This window comes from Portunus trituberculatus, chromosome 16, assembly GCF_017591435.1.
Source record: "Portunus trituberculatus isolate SZX2019 chromosome 16, ASM1759143v1, whole genome shotgun sequence".
Taxonomy (NCBI): domain Eukaryota; kingdom Metazoa; phylum Arthropoda; class Malacostraca; order Decapoda; family Portunidae; genus Portunus; species Portunus trituberculatus.
The window spans coordinates 16,101,770-16,123,566 of record NC_059270.1 but is presented as its reverse complement, the minus strand read 5'-3'; the positions used below and the strand labels follow the sequence as shown (position 1 = coordinate 16,123,566).

The window sequence follows — 21,797 nt, the reverse complement described above, 5'->3', positions numbered from 1 at the left end:
AATATCACCAACTATAATTTATATTTCTATGTTTATCTTTGTTCTTATATGTGTTTCTATGAGAATGTGCCTGTCTATCGATATGCGTCTTATCTGATTTTTGTCATATATCTATATATTCTAGTGTCACACTTTCCAAGCAGGTTTTCCTGTTTTCTCGTCAGTTATATTATAAGGATAAAAATAGTGTAATCTATCTCCTTCCTTTGGTTTTAATTTCTACTATATACAGGTGCACACTACCATTTGCTAATAACATAAATAATCACAAAAAATTCCTTATATATATATATATATATATATATATATATATATATATATATATATATATATATATATATATATATATATATATATATATATATATATATATATATATATATATATAATACTGTGAACAAAACAGTTATTCAAAATAAAGTCAGAGGAAATAATGTCCTGAAAAAGCAATACAGTTGTCATAAGTGTCTGGTTTCTTTATATTTGTTTTTACATGATTATTTTCTTCTGCCATGAAAATCATCATAGCAGGTCACACACAGGCCTACGTTACATTTCTTACATATATAGTTAGATCGTACTCGACGATCATGACCTGCAACACAGTCTCTCAATTTCTTCTTGGGAAGCTTTTCAAGTCTGTGTTCAAGTGTGTTCATCTGTAGGACAGCAAGAGGCTGCCGCTGACCCTCCTCACTTTCTTCTCTCGCCCTACGCTGTGCTGTCTCGTTCATTTGTAGGAGAGCAAGAGGCTGCCGCTGACCCTCCTCTATTTCTTCTCTCGCCCTACGCTGTGCTGTCTCGTTCATTTGTAGGAGAGCAAGAGGCTGCCGCTGACCCTCCTCTATTTCTTCTCTCGCCCTACGCTGTGTTGTCTGTGGATTGTAGTGTCGGACAAGGTCGTCAATTATTGACAACATAAAATCTAGCCTTGACATTACTGCGCTTCTTGTGTGTTTTTTGTATATTATGTATGAGTTCAGCACAGCTGTTCCAAACAAGTACATTGCTACCTTTGTTGTCCACTTCAATGTGCGGCGTTCACTTAGGTAAGCGTAGAGTTTTGAATCTTTCAGATCAACACCGCCCATGATCCTGTTGTACTCGTTCACTATGTTGGGTCTTGTGACTCTTTCATTTCTTCTGTTTGTTACGTGTGTGAATCCACCACTACATTTTGTTGATATTAGATGGACAGGGTTCCTTGTCCCATCTCTGTACTTGACACAGAGCATATTACCTTGGCGCCACTCAGCCACTTCATTGTTGAGGACTCTGGTATCTTGCATGTCAGGTGGCAGTCCTTGTCGATTGCTCCTCACTGTGCCTGTTGCTGTGGTGTTACGCTCGTAGAGATCTTGGAACAACGCTGGGGAAGAGAAGTAGTTGTCGAAGCCGACATTGTGACCTAAATTAAGTACTCTTGCTTGGTTGAGGAGCCGGATTACTGTTCTGTGAGTGACGTTGAAGGTCCCACGTACTGGCGGCTCTCGGGTCTTTCCTCCGTATATTTCAAAAGTACACGTGTACCCTGAGTTGACATCACATACACACCACATCTTGACGCCAAATTTAGCATGGAGCTTGTTACGCATGAACTGGCGAAGATGGGGAGTCAATCCCTTGAAGGCAATCAAACTTTCATCCAAGGAAAGGTCTCTACCTGGATGAAAATATTCAATGAATTTTTCTTGGAGATGCTCTATTATTGGCTTGATTTTATAAAGAGCATGATCTGGATTACCTTCATTATACAATGAGTTATCATTGAAATGTAAAAATTTCAAAAATAGTTGAAACCGGTTGCCGATGTGGACATCTCGGTACGGGAACTGCCTGAGGAGGAAAATAAGTATGTAGGTAATAGAATTGCACTTAGAGGTTCACAAAACCAGACTGATTTGCATGGTGAGATAAAGACATGAAAAGACAAGACACTAAGGTTGGCATTGCAATTTTGACATAATGTAAATGTGACACCGAGTGATTGACAAACAGTTAGACATTGAAGTTGAATAACACGAGACAAACAGACAGACAGACAGACAGACACACTTACCCAACTGGCAGAGAGATCGGAGGGAGCGCGCCTGGAGCGTTGACCTCGGCAAGAGCGATGAATTCTGAGTGAAGTGCCGGGTGCCAGAGTGCAAGCTATTTATAGCACTGGTGCGGACGCGAAAGTAACATTTTTATGGTTCTTGACGAAATGGAATTTTTTTAAGATGAATTTGTGTTTTCCCAGCACCATTCAGAGGTAATTTTCTCGAAAGATTGGTCACGAGGAAATATCTCCATGTGATAGAATGTAGAAGGGCGATAATTTATACAGGCTGTGATCGATATATTTATATACTTATTGAATAATTGTATAATATTAGAATAATTTAGTTTTTTTTTTTTTTTTTTTTTTTTTTTTTTGCGTACTTCATGTCACGCCCACTTTCCCCCAAACCTCATTCGCCCCCCTTCCCACCGGGGACAGCTGATATTGGGAAAGTTGGAAGTCTTCACAACACCTAAGGTCATATGCAGGAGAGACACAGGGGGGAAAGGAGTAGTAGGAGGAGGAATAGTGCCCAGGAGACGGGGCAAAACCCCCGATTTATGCCTGGTACCCATTCTCTGATGAGGGTCATAGTGGGAAGCAGTGGTGATGAGTGATCATGAGATAGTGGTAATAGGTAGTGGTTGATTATTCTGGCTATGAATAGTGGCACAAAACGCTTGAGAAAGTTGATGAAATAGTAATAATAACAATACTAACAATAACAATTATAATAAATTATTAATAATAATAATAATAATAATAATAAGAAGAAGAAGAAGAAGAAGAAAAAGAGTAATAATAATAATAATAATAATAATAATAATAATAATAATAATAATAATAATAATAATAATAATAATAATAATAAGAAGAAGAAGAAGAAGAAGAAGCAGCAGAAGAAGAGTAATAATAATAAAAATAATAATAATGATGATAATAGTAATAATAATTATTATTACTATTATTTTTGTTATTGTTATTATTATTATTATTATTATTATTATTATTATTATTATTATTATTATTATTATTATTATTATTATTATTATTACTATTATAATAATAATAATAATAATAATAATAATAATAATAATAATAATAATGATAGTAGTAATAATAATGGTACTACTAATAATAATAATAATAATAATAATAATAATATTATTATTATTATTATTATTATTATTATTATATTATTATTATTATTATTATTATTATTATTATTATTATTATTATTATTATTATCATTGTTGTTATTATTATTATTATTATTATTATTATTATTATTATTATTATTATTATTATTCTTCTTCTTCTTCTTCTTCTTCTTATTATTATTATTATTATTATTATTATTATTATTATTATTACTGGTTATTATTATTATTATTATTATTATTATTATTATTATTATTACTATTATTACTAGGCTATTATTATTATTATTATTATTATTATTATTATTACTATTATTAGCCTATTATTATTATTATTGTTATTATTATCATAATAATAATAATTATTATTATTGTTATTATAATAGTAATCATTATTATTATTATTAATATTATCATTATTATTATCATTATTATTATTATTATTATTATTATTATTATTATTATTATTATTATTATCATTAGTAGTATTATTGCTATTGCCATTATTATTATTTTTATTATCATTACTACTATCATGAGCACTATAATAATAATTACTACTATCATGAGCACTATAATAATAATAATAATAATAATAATAATAATAATAATAATAATAATAATAATAATAATAGTAATAATAATAATAATAATAATAATAATAATAATAATAATAATAATAATAATAATAATAATAAAAATAATACGCGTAGATAGCAAAAATTGTAGTGTTTTCATTTCTATTTTGGCGCGCACGAGAAGTGAGGAGAAAATGTTACAAAGAGTCTCGTTGTTCGTTTATGTGGTGGTTTATTATAAATCTGTTTATACCATCGTGTTTGGGAGACTTTTATTTACAAGATGAAAGAGTTTATTTCAGCATTCATATCATGACCGCTTATTATGACAGTCATAAGTGAAATGTGTTATAAACATCTTAGAGCGGTGTTTTCACTTCAACTCGTCCTAATTTTTGTATTGTTGTTTTTGCCAAACTTTTTCAAGTATATCTGGGTTCTGCAATTACTGCTGAGTCTAATGGTACCAACCAAAATGTCGTATCTAGTTTCTGAGTTGAGATACGGCAAATAATACAACAACATTTCTGCTGTGTTGTCGCTCATTCCCGGGCTGCGTCCGAAAACGACCAACTATCGAAAACAAACAAACTGCATGAAGCCGTGGCAGTATAGGGGGGTCGCGCTGGAGCCGCCGTGGCAGTCAAAAGGCACTCATATAAGAATTGTGGCTCCTCATGTCGATGAACATGTATATGTGAACAGAAAACGCTATCACAGCATAAATGTGCAAGTAGTATTTGATGCTCACTATAAAATTCTTGACATTGTGGCAAGGTGGCCTGGCTCAGTCAACGATGCAAGAATACTAGATGAGTCGGCACTGAAATTGATGTTTGAGGAACAACATGTACCTGCAGGATGCTACCTTCTCGGGGATAGTGGCTATCCCTGCAGGCAGTGGCTCCTCACTCCTTACCTCCGCCCTCAAACTGTTGCACAAGTTAATTATAACAGGTGAGTGTATTTGTAAATTGTGTTCTGGTAGGTTTAGATATGCTTTGAATGAATCTAGTAACTTTCTAGGTCAAATTCTAGTTTGTACCCACACTCTCCCCTCTCCCTGCCAACAAGCATGGAAACTTGTGGGACCTAATCTAACCTAAGCTATCAAATCTCTGATCTATCCTAATCTACCTAACTTAACCTATTGTATCCAATGTCTGACCTATCCTAATCTGACCTAACCTAACCTAACTAACTAACCTACCTAACCTAACCTAGCCACAGGAAGTTGTATCAAGGTTGACTACAGGGGGGAGCTCTCTCCAGTTAGCCTTGGTTGCATCCCCCTGGACCTCCCAAAATACTAATTATCTAACTGTACCCTACTTAATCTAACTTTTCAACCCTTATTGCGCAAGAAAATATGCATTTAATGTCCCACAAGTCCCCATGCTTGTTGGCAAGGAGAGGGAAGAGTATGCGCATAAACTAGAATTATATCGCTTTCTGTCTGCCATCTTACACATATATGAGCAGAAAAAAAAAAAAATTAAACTTAACCTAACCCAATTATAACCTAACATTACTAAACCTAACCAATCGCAATGGCGAATTTGAAGAAAAATCTCCCCAACAGAAATTTACCGAGCAATTTTTGCTCATATATTCCCCACACACATACAGAACACACACACACACACACACACAAAAAAAAAAAAAAAAAAAAAACTGAAACCCAACCTAGCTGAATTGAACAGAACTAAGTGAACACACAAACACATCCTAACTAATTTTATTAACTAATCTAACCTAACCTACCTTGCCGGTAAATCCAGCCACCCCAAATTCACATAACCTAAGAGACTTAGGTTGTAATTTTTCAAGTTCTCTCATAGGCAATAAAAACCCATAATATTCAGCCACCCTATCTTAACCTAACCTTAAAAGCACAACTCATTTAGGTCATAAATACTTTCCAAGTGCTCTCCAAGCTAATCCAACATACGTACTACATTAACCAAAACAGGTCAGAGAAAGCTAGGAAAGAAAAACTATCTTACTATCTTGTACTAACTCAACCTAAATCTAGTTACTAATTTGTGTATACCACTTTGGTTTAACCTTAATGCTTTTGTGTAGGAAATAAACAATAGTATATTTTGAAGTATATGCATTACTACGTTGTGATTCTTTTATTATGTTTGATTTAGATTTTAATCACTGGTCATCATGAATAGGTATATGGTCTGATATAGGTACTTAAAAATAAAAGTACGTATGTCATTCCTTTCCCTTTTTTCAGAGTTCATAGGAAGGCTCGTTGCACTGTGGAACGAGGCATTGGCCAACTTAAAAAAAGATTTCATGTTCTGCACACTGAGGTGCGTCTCAGTCCTGAAAAGACGTGCAAGTTGATTAATGTCTGTGCTGTGCTTCACAACATTTGTAAGGCTCGGAACATCCCTTTGCCTGATGACAATGTTGAGGATGATGCAGTGGATGTAGGTGATGCTGATGGTGCACAGTTGCATCTAAATGCGGGCATTCCTGCTGCCCGCAATGGACATCCATTCCGAGACTATATTGCCAACCTACATTTTCAAGTACGTACCCTTAGTTCATATCCAGTTCATCAGAGCTACTACATTATAATCATCGGCTGATTTTATATGAATTGTGATTCTCTACATATTTAAAAAGTTAGTGTCATAATGATTAACACTCCTACACTTAGAGACTTAGAGAGGAAAAGAAGAGACTTACTTAAGCAAGGTTTAGTGTTTTTAATATAATGATTCTAACATGCAGAGAACAGATCTATTACAAACATGTGATGTTTTGATGTCACACATTTGTAACAGATCTATCTCCATATGTGGGAATCACTGTATGTTGGAAACACCAAACCTTGCTTAAATAACAGAAACTCTTCCTTTCCTCTCTCTATTGCTTAACCCAAAATGTGTATGCTCTAACGTTATCTTTTTTTATTGTTTCAGTGATGCATGAAGTCACAACATGTGGACCCTGTCAAGTCAACATTGCATGTATCTTCATATGGAGACTGTAGACAACAAATTCTCTCACCGAACTATTTTCTCTTAAGGGAGCAGAAGATGGTCATAATATCACTTAGCAGTAATATAGGAAATAAAAGTAAGATGTACAGACTAGTTTTATTCCACATGAGAAAAAGTAAGATTATGCAAAGTCTTAGATTCTTTTATTTTTGTAGTATTTTGCTCTTTCTTGCCAGTACTCAATCTTGGCTTTTTCCTTGAGCAGCTTCAGCCTACGCTTTTCGTCTCTGTAAAGTGAGATTGCATTTGCTGCGGCAAGGTCCAAATAATTTATTTGAACATTGCTACTATCATCAGCCACTAGTTGTGGTGAAGGGATCACCAACACCTCCTCCTGCTGCTGATGCACCTCCAAGAGCTGATGCTGTTGGTCGTCCTCCTGGTGGGGGTACTGCTGATGGTCCTGCTGGTGGTCTACCTGGTGCTGCTGCTGGTGGTCCTCCTGGTGGTAGTGCTGCTGCTGCTGATGGGTCACCTGCTGTTGGTCATGTGCCCTGTTGGCCCGCAGCTTCCTAAAAAGAGCGTAAAACCAGGAACAACTTTTAGTCAGATCTTGCAACTTTAATGCTATGCTTTGCCTTGGCCGAAGGTATCTTCACGAGAAAACACATTAATATAAAATTATTGAAGCAAATGAAGATACAGCATAACAAACTTAATAATACTACACAATAAATCATATGCTAAGTAATATTATTTTTTGTATTACTTTATTAATAATACAAAAGTAGCTATGTAGAGACGAGAAAAGTTGGCGTATCCGTTGTAAGTTTACAGTTTATTGTCACCTACATCATGTATAAAGTAAATTTTGGCAAGTAACTTTCCGGGAGGAGGGATACGATTAATTAGTTTAATACTACACAGAAGAGTGTCTGAGGGTTATGTTATGTTTGGTTTGGTTAGGTTAGGTTTAGTTAGTCTAATATTTCAGAGAACATGTTGAAAATGAGTGTTTTGGTAATATTTCAGAGAACATGTTGAAAATGGTTGTTTTGGTAATATTTCAGAGAACATGTTGAAAATGGGTGTTTTTGTAATATTTCAGAGAGCATGTTGAAAATGGGTGTTTTTGTAATATTTCAGAGAACATGTTGAAAATGGGTGTTTTTTGTAATATTTCAAAGAACATGTTGAAAATGGGTGTTTTTTGTAATATTTCAGAGAACATGTTGAAAATGGGTGTTTTTGGTGTGCTTTTTAATGGAGATTGTTTCTTTTCTTGGAAATATGCCATTTATTGGTTATGACAAAAAAATTCTAATAATTAGGAAATGACAGGTTTCCAAGAAAAGAATATATATCCATTATAAAATACATTAAAAAAACACATATTTTCAACATGTTCTTCTCTAAAAAAGAGATTTGTTTGTTTTCCAAATATTTATCAAAGTTATACTTACTGCAGCCTCAACAGGGTTCCTTCGACAGGAGAAATGCCACCAATAATTGCACTCTTCTCCCCAATCATTTCTTGAACCTTCAAGTCGATGGGATCCAAGGGAGTTGCTTCAGGGCCACCAGCACCTAAAAGATCAATTAAACAATTCATAATTAATGCTATGTTGCAAAGCTTTCCTTAAGATTATTTTAGTGTACTTTGTTTATTTAATTTCCCTTATTTGTTTTTTTTTTTTATATACGTATTTTTACTGGCACTTTGCATAATTTGTTTTGGGTAGGTTATTATTAGTTTTTTTTTTTTTCTTGCATTAATTAGGTTATCGCCCCACATTTCTTTGTTAATCTTACCAATTATTATTTTTGGTACTTTCAACTATCTTAGCCTAACCTAACCTTGAATGAATAAACAAATAGAATAAATAAACAAATAGAAACTTACCTGATTGATTCTGCTCCTTGTTGATATTAGCAATCTTCTTCCGTGAGTGGGACAGCACTGTAAACCATTTGTTTACAACTTCTTCTTCAGTTCTTTTCACATGTAAATTGCACGCATTTAAAGCGTTCGTAATGTCTTCCCATGCACGTTTATTATCTGCAGGGGTCAGGGAAGGGTGAAACCGTCCCTTTATTATACATCGTTTTTCTGCCCTGATGTTAACCAAGCGCACTTGACCAGTTTGGTTTCCTCTTCCTCCTTTGTTGAGTGTTTGGAGTTGGGTCCATGGAGTTTAAATTGTTGTCGGGGTCTTGTTTACATATGAGCACATACTTCCTTCGAACGGCACACATTTATATTAATACTCATACGTAGATAAATAATACTTTAATATAATAACAAAATACATTTAAAATTATCTAAAATGTTTTTTTTATCAATATTGAGTTCGAAATCACCTGATTAATGTATATAAATAAATGACGATGTCGAGAATATGATAAACGTAGCGCCAGTGAGCGGAATCTTACCAAACAGCTGTTTGCTAGTTAACAGTTGCCAAGTCCCACTTTGTGCATACCTGTTAGCATCTCTCTGTTAGCTAGCAGAAATTGTTAAGGCTAACAGAAAAGTTTTGTGTATACCAGCCCTGGGAGTTGGAGTCGTAAGGGAGGCCCAGGGAGTGGTGGCAATTCTTCCTCGGGCTCTCCAGGCCACTTTAGGCGATATACTGGATTCGGCAGTAAGATGGGTTTTGGAAAGCCCCAGGCCCCCACCCCTCCTTCTTCTGCGAAGGATGGGACGGCGGGGAAGGCGGCCCCTAAAACTCCCAAGTATGATTACCAGCATACGTGCTATCACTGCCGAGGGAAAGGGCATTTTAAGTTCAATTACCCAAATTAGTAACAACTGAAACTCCAAAGTCCTCGCAGAAACCAGTTGCCTTGTTGGTGATGAGTTGACTGCTCCTTCAAGTTTTAGAAGTGAGAAGGCACGGCGTGTGCCTGAGTTGTGTTTGGAGGAGGGAGAGCAGGTTGGCCTGCCTGTCCCTCCCCCTGTTGCCTCGCCCGCTGTTGTTAAGGATAGTGAGCTTGACTGGTGCCGTCCTTTCCTGTGTGGAGGCACTGTTGAGATTGATGGCACCAAGTATCCCATCACTGTACTGCGTGATAAGGGAGCACAGCAGTCAGTGTGCCGAAATGTCACTAGGAAGAAGGTGACATCTAGTAAGGCAGTGTTATGTCGTGGAGTTAATTAACACTGTGGAGGAGTTCGTGACGGCTGAGGTGACGCTGTCATGTCCTCTTGTCACTGCTACGGCGCAGGTAGCAGTGGCAGACGAACTGCCAGTCGCAGGAGTGGACTTCCTGCTTGGGAATGATTTGGCTGGTGGTCGTGTATGGATCCCAACCTCTGAGGAGGATGAGGTTGGTAAAGAGTCTGGGCCAGTGTGGCAAGACTGTGAATGTTGTTACCCGCTCTCAGGCCCGCCGGGCTGAGAGAGAGCCTGTTACTACCCAGGAGGTTGCTAGCAGCCAGGTGGGATTGACTCCAGATGGGAGTAGCAGTGCTGATGTGGTGGAGCCAGTGTTGGGCTCACCATTGAGTTCTGGTGTAGAGGCTGACGGTGACGGCGTGGAGTCACTCGTTAATGCACCGGACTCGGCTTTAGGAGTTGTTGCTGAGAGTGAGGACGGAGTGTTGGGTGTAGCTGAGTTGTTTGATGGTTATCCTCACTCTGCAGAGCACTCCGGAAGGAGCACTCGTGCTGAGTTGCTTCCTGGTGTGGAGGCTGAGGGCTCTGATGTTCAGCACAGGCCCCAGCATGATAAGTCAGGCAGTTTGTTGGAAGTTGGCGCCCAGGGTGGGGAGACTTCCAGTTCTGTGGGGGGGTTGGAGGTTTCTCCCCTGTAGAGCATCGTGGAGGCAGGGAGCGAGCTGTTCCCTTGCCTGGTGACTGCCTGGCTGGTGGTGATGATCCTTCTGAGGACTCACCGGATCACATGGCAGGAGCAGAGCAGCCTGGGCCAGCTCTCCGTCCTCGAGGCCGTGTGGGACGTAGGATTGCAGCGTTGCCTCAACCCCATGACCCTATAGTCCCCCTTTCTCTTACCCAGCTAGAGCCTGCAGAGCTCATTCGTAGGCAGCAGGAGGACCCGGCGTTGGCCTCCTTCTTTGCTCGAGTGGGTGAGGGAAGTGAGGAGTTGGAGGGCAGGGAGGAGTTTGTTTTGCATCAAGGGGTGTTGTGTCGTAGATGGCAGGAGAGTGACGGTGGTGAGTTACTGCAAGTAGTTGTGCCGCAGAAGCTGCGTGAGGCACTTGTGCTGTTGGCACATGAGGGCCCCATGGCTGGACACCTGGGCATCCGAAAGACCGTCACTCGCCTGTGTCGCAATTTTTGGTGGCCCAGCATTTCTGGAGAAGTAGCCACGATTCTTACGTGCTGCCACACGTTGTCAAGTGATGGGCAAGCCTAATCAGACACCTCCTGTGGCGCCACTCCACCCCATCCCTGCTGTTGATCCTCCCTTCACGAGGGTTTTGATTGATATAGTAGGTCCTCTGCCTACTACCAGGGCTGGTCACAAGTATTTGTTGACCATAATGGATGTTACCACGCGGTATCCTGAAGCAATTCCCCTGAGAAGCACTCACTCTAAGGTGGTGCTGAAGGCTTTGTTAACCTTCTTTACACACTTTGGATTGCCAGCAGAGCTGCAGTCCGATCAGGGGACCAACTTTACTTCAAAGTTGTTTAAGGATACGATGACTGCGTGGGGGGATCAAGCATATTGTGTCCAGTGCTTATCATCCGAAGTCTCAGGGAGCCCTGGAGAGACATCATCAAACTCTCAAGGCCATGCTCAAGAGTTTCTGCATGGAGAGAGATAAGGATTGGGACGAGGGTGTCCCCTTTGTCTTATTTGCGGTGAGAGAAGCGCCCACTGAGTCCTTGGGTTTCTCACCCAATCAGCTAGTGTTTGGACACCGAGTGCGTGGACCGCTCGACGTTGTTCGGGAGGCTTGATGTCAGCCGTCGCCTGAGCGCCCTGTCTCACTGCTTAAGAGCCTCATGAGCAGTCGAGTAAGATTAGCCAAGGCATTAGAGGTGGCGCAGGCCCACCTGTGTAAGGCCCAGCAGAGTATGAAGGGGTATTATGACCGAAGGGTCGAGTATCGGAGTTTTGCCCCTGGAGATGAAGTGCTCGTGCTGTTACCACTTCAGGGCCAGCCGCTTGCTGCCCGCTATAGTGGCCCCTATATTATAGAGAAGGTAGGTGACCTCGACTACCTGGTGGTCACTCCTGACCGGCGCAAGAGGGCTCAGCTGTGTCACGTTAACATGCTGAAGCCCTATTTTCGTTCTACTAGCCAGAAGGGCTCTTTTAATTCTGCCGTGCAAGAGGCATCTTCAGTTTTATTTTTCTGCCGGGAGGGAGAGGCTCCAGAAGTTATTGGGCCTGAACCTGTTGTTCCTACAGGGCAGTGGGAACGGAATAGCCTCCATCTCTTGAAAGAGAAGGTTGAACATTTAGGGGATCAGCAAGATGAGTTGCTTCGGCGACTGACAAAGTACTCTTCAGTGTTTAGCAGTGTCCCAGGCAGGACACAGTTGATAGAACACGATATTGATGTTGGGAACGAAAAGCCTGTCAAATGGCCCCCATACCGAGTGAGCCCAGGAGTGCAATGTCATAGTAAGATATATAAAAGGAGCAGACAACATTGTCTTTCCCTTTCCCTTTAATCAGTTCCATGCCTTTTTAAAAATTTTGTAAATGTTTTGTTTCCAAAATTTTTTCTTTTAAGGGAGGGCGTGTGATGGGCACCGTCTTAATCCCCTTTAATTTATTATTTCATTATATGTGAAGCCTATGGACACCCATCGCGGGCCCCTCGTGCTGTTCTGCTGAGCAGACGACCCGCCACCCTCTCTTTGTTTCCACCATTTTGTTGTGTCTGCGAGCCTCGCCTCAGTAACCAGCCAGTCTTCAGCGGAGGTAGACACGTGTGCTATTGGTTTCTGGCACAGGGTGGAGACACATGTTGCTGGGCTGTTCTTGTACTCACTAGTCATTGGTCTGGGAGTTGTGCCCTCCTGTTGAGTAGCTGGCTTGCTACCGGGTAGACATGTGGCTGTGTAGAACAACAGGCTTGTTCTGAGAACGTGTGGCCGGTTGGGGCTGCATTTCTAGTGCGTTCGTCCACTCGGGTGTGGCGACGCGGAGAGACACGCTTTGTCTCGTCCTGTTTGTTTTGTTGGTGGCCGTGGTCACCAGTGTGTTTGGTGGGAGTCTTTGTGCCCCATCATCTGTTGTGTAGTATCAATAGTATACTGTTTATAGTACCAGCCAGTCTTCAGCGGAGTTAACACGTACGTTCTCGGCACAGGAAGAGACACGTGTGGCTGGACTGTGCTTTACAAGTACTCATTAGTCATTGGTCTGGGAGTTGTGCCCTCCTTGAGTAGCTGGCTTGCTACTGGGTAGACTGTGACTGTTGGAGCAACGGGTTGTTGCTCTGGGAGAGATGTGGTAGGTTTGGCTGCACTTCTGTTTTGCGTCCGTCCTGTAGTGTGGCGGCAACGCGTGGGAGAGACGCGGCATTGTCTCGTCCTGTTTGTTTTGTTGGTGGCCGTGGTCACCAGTGGGGTTTGGTGGGCGGCTGTGTGCCCCCACCATCTTTTGTATAGTTTCAGTAGTATACTGTATTGTAGTGGTAGTAGCCACGCACACTATTGAATGCTGAGAGGCTTCATGTCGGCCAGTGGTGCGTAGTTGTCGTCCGCCAGACTTGTCTGCGACGAGTATTTGGACTCGTGTATAGCTGGTGTCACCCGTAGGTGGTGTCTGGGCTTGTGTGTACATCACCGGATGTGCTGTACACATCATATATTGCAGTAGTAGTAGGCTAGGGATGTCAGTCTGACAGGTGTTAGGAAGCACTTGTTGTAGTAGGATAGTATAGTAATATATATACTGCACGTTTTGTCCCAGTCTGTGAACCCTCACAGCCTGGGTGCAAGGCGTGTGGAGAGGCATTAATACTTCATAGAGAAGTGGGTGGAATTGTCCTTGTGGGCGGTTTCTCTAGGGGGTATTAAGGCCTCGCCCTGTTACACATAACATCTACCATTTATAAATTCTACTTGGTTGGGTACAGGAGGAGAAGGAGTTGCTGAGGAGATTCCCTTACAGTGGGGGAAATTATACACTGTTGGCGACCTTGAAAGAACCTGAGGGTTACGGCGGCTGTGAGTTATAGTAGTGGGGACTCTGTGGAGTGTTTTATGATCCCCACTGTACTGATCGTAACAAGTTGGAGATTTTGCCAGAATAACGGTCTAGTGAGCTGTAGCAGCTAACCGCAGCCGTGTGGCGTACGAAAACCATAACAATATATATATATATATATATATATATATATATATATATATATATATATATATATATATATATATATTCCAGGTACACTTATGTTTTTTTCCTCCCCACCTTATGATGAAAGGGTGATGGGATAGTTATGCTTGATTATGGGAATAATAAGAAAATCACAAATGCTGAACTTGGTTTATTATGGAAATATTGATAATACTCTCTCTCTCTCTCTCTCTCTCTCTCTCTCTATATATATATATATATATATATATATATATATATATATATATATATATATATATATAAATTAAGGTTACTGTTAGCTCTCTCTCACACCATCAATGGTGAAGAAAAGACTTTCGTTTGCACGTACATACAAAGACTGGACTGCTGAACAGTGGAGGAAGGTACTTTTTAGTGACGAATGTACCTTCAAATGTGTAAGACCACGGCCAAGAAGGATCAGAACGTCCCAAGAATTCCAATCGTTGCTCTCCTCAGGACACCTGCAAAAAAGTTAAGCATCCTGACAGTGTGATGGTGTGGGGTTCATTTAGTGGTACAGGGGGTCGTGCAGGGTTGTTTTTCCTTCCGATAAAAACGTGACAATGAGAGCTGACAACTATATTAAAGTGCTAGATGACAATATGTTGCCATTTTATGAAATTCATGGATGTGATATTTTTTTACAGGATAATGTCACCATGTCACAAGGCAAATAAAGTGATGAAACGGTTGTCTGATCATAATGTTGAGCTTACTGAGTGGCAAGGTAAATCTTCTGACTTAAATCTAATTGAGAATTGTTGGAATTATATGAAAAATCGGCTCTCAACCTGCAACACATCTGTACCGTGGCTCTCCCTCGAGATTTTGAAAATGTGGACCACAGAAAGGGAGCTGGATAACTTCAGAAACCTATCTGATTCAATGTCAAAATGGTCATTAAAGCTAAAGGACAGATGACCAAATACTAAAACATTAGTATTGTTTATTTTCATAACATTATTTTCTAATATATGGATGCATTCTCATTATGTTTTTTTTTTCATTTTTTCCTTTGAGGGGGAGGGGTGCTCTATACTTTTTCCGGACACGTACAAGATATAAGTTATACATGAACATAGTTGAAAAATAGTATCCATCAAGATTATACAGGCTCTCCTCAACTTTCCATAACAGCTAGAAATAGCACAAGAGCCTACCCTAGTCTATATTTTAGTTGTACCACTGTTGTCTTTGTTAAAAAAAAAAAAAAAAAAAGCCTAAAATTTAAAGACAGTCTTTGTCTGAAGATATTGTCGTGAATTATGGCACTTATATGCTGTACTGAATTGATGGAATGCCATATCATTCTGCCAAGGCACACTACCTTCATTGTTAAAATATTGACAGAATGTATTACGTACCTTCAATGCCTGATTTGCAGGTCTTTGACCAACTCCTGCTAAATCTATAATCCCATGATGAGGGTTGCTATGCCATTGTCCAGCTATGACAAGTTGATTAATATCTTCTCTGTCAACAATTTCTGGAGGATAGTATGATTTTTTGGATGTACTCTGCAAGTAATTATGAAGGGCTAGGGTAGCCAAAACTATTTGATTAACTGCATCAGGAGACGTTCTAATAGGCTGACGGTATATCTGGAACCGTGAAACTAAAGTTCAAAAAGCATTTTCAGAAATTCTCCTGGCTCTTGATAACCTATGATTGTGAATGATTTTATCATGAGTCAGATTGGTTCCTGGGTATGGCTTCATCAGTTCTTTTTGTAAGGGAAATGCATCAGCCACCACAATTACATATGGACACACTTTATCAGAAAAAGGAAGAGCCTCAGGAGGTGGAAAATTCTCTAAATTATTGTCTATTGCTCTTTTTAAACAACACCTATCCCACACGGCATCATCACTGGCCCTTCCATTTGTACCTACATCTGCAAACAAAAATTTATAATGAGCATCTACCAAAGCCAACAGAATTATACTACAGTAACCTTTGTAGTCAAAGTAATTGGATCCAGAATTCCCAGGTTTCTAGATCAGCACTCTCTTTCCATCTAAAGCACCAGCACAAGAGGGATAATTCCACATGCAAAAAAAATCTTTGGCTACACTCTTCCACTCTTGTGGATTTTCCTGGAATCTTCAGATGTTGTTCCTTCAGTGCTTGGTATATGGCTGGGCAGACTTCAGGAATGAAGCTAGAAATGAGGTTCTGGCTGACTCGGAACTGATAGCTCAGGGATGACTGTGACTCTCCTGTGGATGGAAGTATAGAGGTACTAACTTATCATAAATCTATAAGATTTAATAAGTAAGGTACTGTAGAGCAAAACCAATACAATATATACAAAAACCTATAATTCAGAAAATACAAAAAGTAATCATAATCTATTCATAGTAAAAAGAACTCCCATAATAACCATAATCATAAACTCTAATAATATTTATTTATCATATGCTTCCTGTATACAAATGGAACTTTTAAGTTTTACAGATTGAGCACTAAATATTCTTCCAGCCCATGATAATTTTGTACATATCTTCATTTACTGTATATTTGTTCAATGGGCTGGCATCCCAACAGTTGTTTATAGGTCTCGTCATGCCACAAGTATGCTGGGCCAACCATGTGAGGTGAGATTAGGTTAACCTAACCTGACAAGATCCAATTACATAGAAACGACAATTAAACTTACAAAAAAAAAAAAACACCTAGGTTACTAACCTGTAGCCAAATGACGTAGAGTAATTTCGAGTCGTTCCTCTGGTGTCACAGCCTTTCTCATGTTGGTATCCCATTTGGCGATAGCAGGTCTAACAAGCTCAAGAAGCTCACGAAACTGACTCTTATTTAACCTCATCTACTTCTTGTAGCTTTCCTCATCTTCTAGAGACAGCTCCCTGAGCAACCTCCCATACTGATTGCTTTTTTCCCTTCTGGTTAAACATTTTCGTGTCCACATCCTCCTCTTCTTTCTCTTCTGCTGTTTCACTCTTTCTTCTTCTTGCAAAGTAAGTGTACATACTCCCACTGCTAAAATGCCTGCTTTCACACACACACTTTACCTCACTGGGGTCGGACGTGTGACCTTGGCGCTTTCGGGCAGCCACAACCAGCCTGTTGGCCTCCCCCCCGTCCCCCTTTGTATAAGTTATTAATAGGTTAATTAGTGCTCGCCCTGGTGTTATAATATAAACAATTTTGGATATTATAAGTGAGTGCACATCTGGACAAACAGTGAAATGAGTGCTGTAGTGCTAAGCTACGGACGCGGTGCCCTTATGCGCCGTAGACGTGAGGCTGGGTACCCTCCATCAGAGGTCATTCAACGCCTGAAAAACATACAGTTATTTCGGAATCATGGATCGAAGGGAGGAAGGAGTGTGGTGCGTCCCATCAAAGTGATCACATCTACCGTGAGGAAGGGGCGGAAGGTTGAGGAGAGAGAATACAAACACTTCGAAGTTCCGCGCGTGCTATAGTCTTCACTCTCTCCTCCTTTCCAACGTAACGTCACTGGCGAACAAGATGGACGAGTTGATAGTGTCAGTGAGATGTAACTGTGCAGACATTGTGGCGATCACGGAGGCGTGGCAGACAACTCCTGAGGTGTGTATGATTCAAGATTACCAGCTGTCCCACCACCTCAGGAATCAGCACAGGGGGGAGGGAGTGGCCCTGTTTTGCCGCTCTGACCTCAGCCCCTCACACCTACACGTCGACGTCCCCGCCGGATTGGAGGCCCTGTGGGTGAGAGTTACTCCCCCCTGCCACCCCCGCAACACAGCCTCCATCATTGTGTATGTTGTCTACCACCCTCCACGGGCCGCCACTGCACGGTTGCTCACTGATCACATCATCGAGACTGCTGATGCTCTACGGGTGAGATTTCATGCAGCCAAGCTGGTAATCTGTGGTGACTTCAACTGCTTGGCAGTTCAACTGCTTGGCCGTGGACTTCCCCATCCACCACCAGTCCACCCTCGACCTTATCATGACAGACCTGAACCAGCAGTACTCGCCTCCCAAGCCACTCCCCCCCCAATGGGACGCAGCACCCACCTCTCCATCCTGTGGACACCCACCCCCACCACCTCGGTTCCCAGGTCAACTGTCACCAGATCCCACAGGCCCATGCCTGACTCCGCCATGAGGGAATTTGGGCAGTGGCTGACACATCACCCGTGGACCGAGGTACTGGATGAGGAAGACATTCACACAAAATGGCGGAACTACTTCACCACCACAACGGAAGCCTTCCACCACCACTTCCCCGCCAAGAACATCACAGTGGACCCATCTGATGCCCCTTGGATGACGCCCTGCATCAAACGACTCCTTCGTCAGCGTGACAGGGCTTTCCACTCTAGCCCTAACCAGTACAGGAAATTAAGGAACAGAGTTATCAGGGAGATCAAAACAGCCAAGGCAAGCTACTACCCAGACAAAATTCACCATCTCAAGCTTGCTAACAACAGACAGTGGTACGACAAGATTAAGTCTTTGTGTGGTTTATAAAAACAAGCCTCTTCTCTTCCCTGTATTTCACACCTTTCACCTGACAACGCGGCCGAAGAGATTAACGGTCACTTCGCTGCGATCTGTCAGATACTCCCTCCCCTTCACTCTACTACTCTACTACTCTAGCCCTGACCAGTACAGGAGATTAAGGAACAGAGTTATCAGGGAGATCAAAACAGCCAAGGCAAGCTACTACCCAGACAAAATTCACCATCTCAAGATTGCTAACAACAGACAGTGGTACGACAAAATTAAGTCTTTGTGTGGTTTATAAAAACAAGCCTCTTCTCTTCCCTGTATTTCACACCTTTCACCTGACAACGCGGCCGAAGAGATTAACGGTCACTTCGCTGCGATCTGTCAGATACTCCCTCCCCTTCACTCTACTACTCTACTACTCTAGCCCTGACCAGTACAGGAGATTAAGGAGCAGAGTTATCAGGGAGATCAAAACAGCCAAGGCAAGCTACTACCCAGACAAAATTCACCATCTCAAGCTTGCTAACAACAGACAGTGGTACGACAAGATTAAGTCTTTGTGTGGTTTATAAAAACAAGCCTCTTCTTTTCCCTGTATTTCACACCTTTCACCTGACAACGCGGCCGAAGAGATTATCGGTCACTTCGCTGCGATCTGTCAGATACTCCCTCCCCTTCATTCTACTACTCTCCCAGCCTACCTCCCTGCCCCCTCCCCTCCACCCCCTATCCAGGAGATTGATGTTTACAGGAAGCTTCTTAAATTTAAACTAAACAGATCCACCACTTCCACTGACCTCCCCATCAAAATTTACAGAGAATTTTCCCCAGAACTTGCCACACCCCTTTGCTCTATCATCAACGCCTCCCTTTCGCAACAATCCTGCCCCGATGACTGGAAGACATCTTACGTCACCCCCCTCCCCAAAACTTCCAATCCACAGTCACTGAATGATCTAAGACCAGTCGCCATCACCCCTATACCCAGCCTTATCTGTGAAGATTTTGTGTTCGACTGGGCCTATAACAAAATTTGTAACTCTATTGACACACAACAGTTTGGTAATATTAAATCCACCTCCACATCTCACTACCTTGTCAGCTTCCTGGAATTTGTCCACAACCACCTGGATAAATGCAACACTTCTCTAGCTGTTGCTTTTGTGGACTTCAGAAAGGCCTTTGATCTTGTTGATCACACTGTTGTGATAAAGAAAGCCATCACTCTGGGTCTGTCTCCCTTCCTGATAGCGTGGCTGGCAGACTTCCTCACGGGGAGGCGTGAGGCCGTTCGTTATCAGGGTTCTGTCACCTCTTTCCAACAGCTCAAATGTGGGGTCCCTCAGGGGACCAAGATGGGTCCTCTGTGCTTCCTCATCCATATCAACGATGCTCTCGTCCACACCCTCCACCGCTGGAAGTATGTGGACGACTGCACCGTGGGCTTACCCGTCAACAACACCAACCCAGACTTCTCAGCACATCAGTCCACTCTTAACCAACTACAGACGTGGACGGAGGACAACAAAATGACCATCAACCACACCAAAACCGTGATGATGCACATTTGTACCTCCACAGCAGCAGTCCCCCCCTCCCCAGCTATCTGTGGGCCCTCACTCCCTCCAGGTGGTCGCAGCACCAAGCTTCTAGGTGTCTTGGTGGATGATCAATTGTCATGGAAGGAGCATGCTTCCACCATCATCAGCTCAGCCTCATACAAGATCTATATGCTGCACCGACTCAGGTCCCTGGGTGCACCGGCAGATGCGCTGAGGGGAGTGTACCTCACCTTTATACTCCCTAAGCTCATGTACGCCTCCCCAGCGTGGTCCTCTTCCCTGAACCTCACACAACGACAACAGCTGGAGAGGGTTCAGAAGAGGGCATTCAGGATCATCCTTGAGCCTGCCTACGGGGACGCCCTGACTTGCCTGAGTCTGCCGAGGCTGGCCACAAGACACCAGGAAGCCTTGGAAAAATTTGGGGAAAGGGCTGCTGCATCATCCACGTCTCCGCCACCTGCTACCCTCAGACGTGCCTCTCCCTGCCCGCGCCACCCGACACCAAAATCGCGTGGCGCCCTTAAGAGCACCGCGCACTGACCGGTACCATCGTAGCGCGATGCCCACTATGGTGCGAGCCATAAATAGATAAATCAATAAATCAATAAGTTAATTCTTGGTTAAGTTAAATTCATAGTTAGGTTAAGCATTTCATTGTTTTAATGTCCCCCTCCTGTACATTTTCAGTGTAAACTTTTTGTTGCACTGCCAAATTAATAAACCGTATATTATTATTATTATTATTATTATTATTATTATTATTATTACTATTATTATTATTATTATTATTATTAAAATACCTCGATTAAAGGTATCCATGCTTGGTGATTTCTTCTGCTTTGTTTGTTTTGGTCCTGCTGCCCACATCAGGTTCAGTTTCTTGTGGGCAGTTTTGCCTTTGCATCGGCACTCGACGTCATTGTTGTTTTTCTCGAAATGTTGTGTGCTATTATGCTATTTTGACGTTTTGTCAAACATGCTGTTCCAAGACGCGATATCGCAGAAAAAGAGCGACCGTGTGATACGGGCTTTAGGAAAGACATCTTGCAGCCAAAAGCGTCTTTAGAAGTTTTGAGTATGCGGCCGCTGGACAGTGGAAACATCTCTTATGTACCCTATGTACTTTAGTTCTAGCAACCAATATTCATCAAATCAGCCTGATCTACGCAATTCTAATAAAAGTAAATTCTAGTTCCCTAAATCATTTAGACAAAGTAAGAGAAATTATTTATAAAAGCTAATAAAAGTAATAGAAAACAATGAAAGAAACGTTATTATAAGAAAATAAAACCACATCATGAAAAAAAAAATAACAAAAGGAAGTACCGCTGATATTAAACTATAGAATTACTTTTAAATGAATGAATATTTCTTGACTATTAAGATTAGGCTTATATTTATGCATACAGTGATTCAGGGATTCTCAATTCAGAAAATGGACCGCATTTATGAAACGTTCCTAGGAACAACACGAAATTTTGTTCAGCTTGGAAAAATTCGTAGGCACTACTTATGAAAACGACCAAGGAAAATCCTTGTCAGTCCTAGATAGGATTTTCGCCTAGGTCAAGATCGCATAATTTACTTGAAATAAAGATATGTATTCTTCATACTGGAATACTATGTTTTAAAACCATGAATACATATTTTATGGATGAGATGACGTCAACATAATAGAATGTAAACAAAAC

The 21,797-nt window shown here is 41.1% G+C and overlaps 2 protein-coding genes across 3 annotated transcripts; one reads left to right on the top strand and one right to left on the bottom strand.

Moving 5' to 3' along the window:
- The first annotated feature begins 4,159 nt into the window (after positions 1-4,159).
- LOC123504525 (putative nuclease HARBI1) lies at positions 4,160-6,899 on the top strand. The gene is made up of 3 exons (XM_045255111.1): positions 4,160-4,742; positions 6,034-6,334; positions 6,731-6,899. Exons 1-3 carry the CDS (start codon positions 4,381-4,383, stop codon positions 6,731-6,733), a joined length of 666 nt encoding a protein of 221 aa, XP_045111046.1. The 5' UTR covers positions 4,160-4,380; the 3' UTR covers positions 6,734-6,899.
- LOC123504526 (myb-like protein I) lies at positions 6,896-9,422 on the bottom strand. 2 transcript variants are annotated; one of them, XM_045255113.1, is made up of 3 exons: positions 8,655-9,422; positions 8,215-8,338; positions 6,896-7,323 (listed from the first exon to the last, which is right to left on the bottom strand). In XM_045255113.1, the coding sequence occupies exons 2-3, from the start codon at positions 8,280-8,282 to the stop codon at positions 6,945-6,947; spliced, it is 447 nt and encodes a 148-aa protein (XP_045111048.1). In that variant the 5' UTR covers positions 8,283-8,338; positions 8,655-9,422; the 3' UTR covers positions 6,896-6,944. The 2 variants fall into 2 exon arrangements, with proteins under 2 accessions (XP_045111048.1, XP_045111047.1); XM_045255112.1 differs by lacking the exon at positions 8,655-9,422 and having other exon boundaries at positions 8,215-8,502.
- Between the last annotated feature and the right edge of the window lie 12,375 nt (positions 9,423-21,797).

Excerpts from the sequence above, each read along its gene's own strand:
- LOC123504525 (XM_045255111.1), top strand. The coding sequence starts at position 4,381 with ATGAAGCCGTGGCAGTATAGGGGGGTCGCGCTGGAGCCGCCGTGGCAG. Across the intron at positions 4,743-6,033 it reads GCACAAGTTAATTATAACAG|AGTTCATAGGAAGGCTCGTT; the intron begins GTGAGTGTATTT and ends CCCTTTTTTCAG.
- LOC123504526 (XM_045255112.1), bottom strand. The coding sequence starts at position 8,363 with ATGAATTGTTTAATTGATCTTTTAGGTGCTGGTGGCCCTGAAGCAACT. Across the intron at positions 7,324-8,214 it reads GGAACCCTGTTGAGGCTGCA|GAAGCTGCGGGCCAACAGGG; the intron begins GTAAGTATAACT and ends CGCTCTTTTTAG.